A 6,000-nucleotide genomic window follows, 5' to 3' on the forward strand; every position below is an offset into this window, starting at 1 on the left:
ATTTTCTCACAAAAAGTAAAACTAAAAGCTTCTTGGACAAAATATACAAAATGTGTGTTCCGGTAAAAAATAAAAAATAAAAAATTGTGTGTTCCTCTTTTTAGATATAGATGATATGATGGAAGGCCATCAATAGACATTTATTATCGACATATATTTAATTGTTGAATTAATTTTAACGATTTAAATTGAATAACTTAGCAGTCAAATATGTGTAAGTACTGATTACAAAGGTAGAAACAATTAACCAATATTCGCCTAATCAAGTGTTCCGCTTGAGCGATAAACCCAAAAATGCCCATGTTTTGTTTGGGAAGCATAAGGAAAATGGCAAAAAAGGGACCAAAAGTGGTCCAAAACTATTATATTAAAAAAAAAAAAAAATTGAAAAATCCCAAGTGAGAGGGAGCCTGGAAATAGAAATCGAAACCCCTCCTCCTATTCCAAGAGTCCAAACCCTAGTTTTAGTTTTATCTGTAAATCATTAGATTTTAGATTACAGACTCCTCTCTCTCTCTCGCACCACTCTGGTCCTCTGTGTTCCCCACCACCTTCATACAGACCAATACTCGACTTTCTCTCTCCTTCGCTCTTCTCGAACCTTCTCGATCTGCAAAAGCCCTAACTTGACAATTTCGACAATTTCAGCTCCCACTCCTCCCAAACTCCAAACCCCAGCAGATTGGGAATCCCCTAATTTGCTTCCATTCGCAGGTCAATTACAATTCCCCGCACAATTAACCCTATTCGTGTTCTGCTGGGCGTTTTGGTTCTTCGACCTCTGTTCGTCAATCACTCAATTGGGGCTTGGACTTTTGGTACTTGGGCAGCTTTCGAAGTGTTGAGCAACCGCAGGAGGAAGAAGGAGCGAGCTGGAATTACGATTTTCACTACTAGTTCGAGATCAATTCGGGGTCCATGTCAGAGGTCTGCTTTTTGTTTTACCCTTTTTCCCTCTCTTTCTCTCTCTTACTGGTTTCAAAGCTTTGAATTTCTGTTTCTTTCTATCGGTTCTGTTTGTTGTTTGTTGAAAGATTTGCTTTTGGGTTATCCTGAAAAGTTGCGGGATTTCGTTGTGTCTTTATCGGTAGTTTCAGCAAGAATAGAGATTTATTGACTAGGGCAAGAGAGAACAAAGAAAGGAGAAATCTTTGAAGAATAAGCTTAGCCTTGTGAGAAAAGATTAGAATTTTATATCAGAGTGGCAAAAATGTGGCAGTTTTCACGACGTTTAGTTAAGAAAGTATGGCGTTCAAATTTATGTCAGTGGTAGTGAAATTGAAACCTCGTCGCGTACTTAGCTGCTTGCCCTAGTTCAGTTACAACGGCGGTGTGTGTAGAGTTATTAGTGACAGTCATAAGAATTGGCGCTGCTTATTGAATCTATGGTAGGAAGAACCAAGCAAAATCTTTGTTGGATTAGCAAATGGAGTATTCCGAGTTCTTTTGTGGACACCGGCAACCTTGTTGAGTAGTCAACATTAATTTTTTCAGTGTTTTCTTTTGAGTTTTGTAAGAGCATCCCCTGTACTAATTTGCGGGACTGTTTTATTTTGGGTCTCTGGGAGAGAAATAAGAATAGGAAGCTCGGTATTATATACTTTGGCTTGCTTATGAGTCATGCATACAGTTTAGTGTGCGGTGCTTTTTTCCCCTCCCGAGTTATCCCTTTTGGATATTAGATATTTGAGTGGCTTCGATAGAAGGTGAAGTACTAGGTATGTTCTGAGTTACACAGGAAAAAAAGATGTCTCTTGGATCACACAAGGTTACTTAGGAATACCTTGTCCTGAACTTTGCACCACTTTGTCTGGATATATTATACTCAGACATTATTGTACTTATTGGAGAAAAACTTTGAACATGTTCTTTATTGGAGAAATTTTTTTAAGATGTTCCCGTTTTATATTTTGGATTTTTATGACTCATTGCAGTATTTATGGTTTGTCAAAACTCATGTGTTATTTGTATGTGACGTCACAGTTGTTAGTGCTCCACCACTTCATGAGACATTGACCCATGGATCCTGAAGGAACGAAGTTTGGACGAGGTAGAATGTTTTTTCAATATAGTGTTCCGTTACAAGTTTATTCACGTTCCCTTCTTGGTTGAATTTTTATTGGTAGTTAATTACATATTTAACAGAAGTATTCATAGCTGAAGCACTCTTCAAAACCTCATTTATTCATGTATAGTACCAAATTTTGAACTTATCAGAGAGCCATATGGTCTCTATCCACCCTGCCCTATCTGGTTCTTGGATGAGATCCCAGTACATATTTAAAATTTAATTTCGGATATTCTAAATTTCATAATAACTCTCTCGTAAAATATCTTATTTCAATCTACCGATAATTCAAGTCTTTTGCTTCTATAATGTCACTGGATGCATGTTTTGATATTTAAGAGCATTTTATCTTATCTGATGAAATTTTGTTGGATATAGGACCAAAGGAGTTGACTGGTGCTGTAGATCTCATAAGTCACTACAAGTTACTTCCCCACCATGAGTTTTTCTGCAAGCGACCACTTCCAGTATCAATATCAGACACACACTATCTTCACAATGTGGTTGGAGACACAGAAATCAGAAAAGGAGAGGGGATGCAGTTGGATCAACTTATTCAGAGTACATCATATCCCCGGGATACAAAACTACGCATACAGCCTTTTGAACTAGATACTCTCAGAGAGGCTTTCCATCTTAGAGAAACGGCTCCTATTGATCTACCACTCGTGAGACTTTCTTACTTATATTGGATGATAGTCTGTTATTTATCTTCTTTTCCAATAGATATGTGGTCCTGCAAAAACGTTTTCCTTTCCAGGTTCTCATTGTAATTGATATCTTGTTTTGTCTTCCATAGGCGGATAAGGGGACTCCAACTATTGCAGGGAAATCAAAGAGCGAGTCTAAAGACAAGGAGAAGAAACACAAAAAGCACAAGGACAGGGACAAAGAGAAGGATAAAGAGCACAAGAAGCATAAACACCGTCATAAAGATCGAAGCAAAGATAAAGACAAGGATAAGAAGAAGGATAAAAGTGGGCATCATGATCCGTCCGGTGATCATTCAAAGAAACATGAAAAGGTTAGAAAATGGTACACTCATACCGTTAAATTTGAAAAGAATGAATGTGAAATTTTTATCCAAATAGCTCTGATATGTCTGGAGTCATGAACTGCCATTGTTTGTCGTGCAATCTAATTCCAGTTTTTTCGTTCACCAACACCATATTTTTTGTTTTTTCAAATTTAGTTGAATATTCATAGGGATTTACAGGCTTTAGTTTTGTTACTTGTATAATGACAGAAAAGGAAACACGATGGAGATGAAGACCTTAATGATGTCCACAGACACAAAAAAAGTAAGGTAATATAAAAATGAAACTTTTTGTTTGGAATTATACTTTTGTATCTCCAATCCTTCCTTTAATGTTTTGCTTGGGATCTGCATAATATGCTCACTATTTTTGTATAGCTCCTTTGCATCTACATTTAACCAAGGTCTCTGTTTCCCACTAACTTTTCAGCATAAGAGTTCAAAACTTGATGAAGTGGGTGCAATCAAGGTAGCTGGTTGAAACGAGGGGATATTTTAGTAATTTTGTTTTCTTCAAATGGTTGTCATTCAGTCTGGAGGGGTCTTACACTTGATTTTGTATTTCTTGAGGTACACACCTTTACGTTCTCTGTATATTTTGATTAAGATACTCTGTACGTTTAGCTTCTGCATTGCACTGTCACTATTTTATTTCTTTCCTCTTCACAAACTGATGGGTCAACTACTCATTTTTATTCACACTTGATAGGGCTTTATGTTCTCTGTAAAATGCGATCAGTTGAGGTTGGCATGGAAATAAGGATATATAAATATGAAGGCAAGTTAAAGAATGAGTTAAAGGGATTTATTTAGTTTTAGGAAGTTAGATGTAGTACTAGTTAATGTTTGTCAAATGCAATGCACGTTTGCACTCTTCACCTCATCTTTATGGTAAAAACAATATTCATTTCTTGTGTTGTTGAAAAATATGCATTTGGGGACTGCCAAGAGTTTGGGTTTGATGTAGTTCTGTAGGCTTTTTAGGTTCTTATAAGTACTCTGTATGCGCAGATATGGGTTAAAACAATTACGTTATGCCAAAACCTCCACTCTCTTGTTTGACAAACTTGCTGTTTTTAATAGGCTTATGTGTAGTATTGTATTGTTGCCATGGAGCTTAGATGCATGATACTTTTGGTTTATGTGCAGAATAACTTCTGAACTGACTAAAGATTGTGAAGAAGGTGAATTCACCTGCTGAAAAAATATGGGGATTAAAGGTAAGAGTTAGTGAAAGTGAACTTCCTTGTATAATAACAATGATCTAATATGACTTCCAGTAGTTTGCAAAAAAAACTATTCTGTTTTCATGGCACATTGATAAGTATGTCCACGGTTTTACGATATTTTTAGCATTTTTTAGAAGTCCAGAATTTATAATTTGTGAGGGAGAGTTTGTAGCTTCCAGTTATAGGAAAAATAGGTTTAGGAAGAGAGTGTATATATGATTTCTTTCGTTCGTTCCTGTTATGTTGTATCAGTGGCTAACATCACTGCTGATCCAAAAACATCTAACATCTTGGATTATGTCTGTTCTCACCTGACTTCTAATTAGTATCAGTGAAATATTCTTTTTGCAAAAAAGGATAGACTGATGATTTGTATTTGAGATGATCATTATTCCTGCTGTTGTATTTTGCAGTGTGAGTGACATCATTCTTCTATGCTGCTATCTCATGATGGGAACCTTTCTTGGTCATCTTTGTTTTAGGTTCCCTATCAATATGTTTTTGGGTTTGTTTTGTAAATAGCGTATATTGAGAGAGATTATTTTCTAGTATCACGCATCCCTCCAAGATCGCAACTTGGAAGCGAGGCGTTATAAGCTAGCGTTGTGTGATTAATTGGGGAAACCATTTCTGTCAGTGCCTGGTTTTACTAAACCGTCATGAGAGAGAAGCCTCCCTAGACATATGCTAGTGGGAAAGGAAGAGAAAACGGTCTACCTTTCTTGAAAAATTTAGTCACTTAACTCTGGTCATCATCTAGATCATCTGGAGTTTCATACTGTAACTCGGGTATAAATTGGGAGGATACTCAGGCTAGTTATCGAAAGGTTATTGGGAGGGTTGTTAGGGGAAGAAAACTTTTCGTTCTGCAGGATGACGTCGATAACCATTGTAACTTTAAAGGATTGCCTGAATATTGCGCAGTGGGGAATTATTTTTGCTTTTAATCTTCAGCCTCTTCACATGTTCAACATATGTAACCAACTGCTGAGATTATAATTCGTTTGCGTTCTGCCTTTTGCTGATTTCTTATGAACGGGCGGCTTTCTGGGATTTTTATGCCGACTGACTCTGTTGAATTGTTGAATGCACCTCAGCGTATGGATTGTCATTCGCTGGCCTTTCGGCAGAACATAATTTTATATAAGTTTAATAGATTCTGTACATTTCTTCCGGCCTAATGGTAAAGGCTCTGGCAGCCAAACCAAGTTTTAGTCTATGTTGTGTTAGTCTCGAATACCACCACGGAGTTCCACTGTGTCAGTTTATTTTTGTTTGGCCATTATGCATTGAGGCAAATTATTATAAAACGGGACCCACTTGTGAAGTTTATTGATCCGATTAAATATCGAAGACATAATGATCATATAGATAACGATGAAATATGGGCAACATGTTGTGGTGGACTACTTAAATTTCCTTTAGATAAATTCTAGTATTTCGATTTTCTTAAATGCAGCCGTCACTTAAACCGGCATGATGTTGTTGAGAAGTACCATTCTAGTAGTCAATATGTGAGATTAATTTTGCTCTATCGAACACCGTTAAAAGAGCAGAATTTTGACATGAATGGCCTTGCTGGCCAAATCCCCTTAGTAATTTTGATTTACTTTGTGAACATTTTTCTGTGTTCTTGGATTCACATTTGGTGTATTTTAGTTATGGAT

General features: G+C 36.7%; 1 protein-coding gene across 2 annotated transcripts; it reads left to right on the forward strand.

Annotated features, from left to right (window-relative positions):
* Nucleotides 1-380: 380 nt before the first annotated feature.
* On the forward strand, nt 381-5,572 carry LOC125467840 (mediator of RNA polymerase II transcription subunit 19a-like). 2 transcript variants are annotated; one of them, XM_048574090.1, is made up of 8 exons: nt 385-927; nt 1,984-2,050; nt 2,447-2,736; nt 2,868-3,092; nt 3,315-3,374; nt 3,535-3,674; nt 4,254-4,324; nt 4,747-5,572. In XM_048574090.1, the coding sequence occupies exons 2-6, from the start codon at nt 2,020-2,022 to the stop codon at nt 3,583-3,585; spliced, it is 657 nt and encodes a 218-aa protein (XP_048430047.1). In that variant the 5' UTR covers nt 385-927; nt 1,984-2,019; the 3' UTR covers nt 3,586-3,674; nt 4,254-4,324; nt 4,747-5,572. The 2 variants fall into 2 exon arrangements, with proteins under 2 accessions (XP_048430048.1, XP_048430047.1); XM_048574091.1 differs by lacking the exon at nt 4,747-5,572 and having other exon boundaries at nt 381-927; nt 3,315-3,369; nt 4,254-4,648.
* Nucleotides 5,573-6,000: the final 428 nt, after the last annotated feature.

This window comes from the organism of the source record quoted next, unplaced genomic scaffold (assembly GCF_019419815.1).
Source record: "Pyrus x bretschneideri cultivar Hongxiangsu unplaced genomic scaffold, Pyrus_bretschneideri_v1 Contig7, whole genome shotgun sequence".
Taxonomy (NCBI): Eukaryota; Viridiplantae; Streptophyta; class Magnoliopsida; order Rosales; family Rosaceae; genus Pyrus; species Pyrus x bretschneideri.

Coding starts and splice junctions, on each gene's coding strand:
- LOC125467840 (XM_048574090.1), top strand. CDS start 2,020: ATGGATCCTGAAGGAACGAAGTTTGGACGAG. Junction 2,051..2,446: donor AGGAACGAAGTTTGGACGAG/GTAGAATGTTTT, acceptor TGTTGGATATAG/GACCAAAGGAGTTGACTGGT. Junction 3,375..3,534: donor ACAGACACAAAAAAAGTAAG/GTAATATAAAAA, acceptor CTAACTTTTCAG/CATAAGAGTTCAAAACTTGA.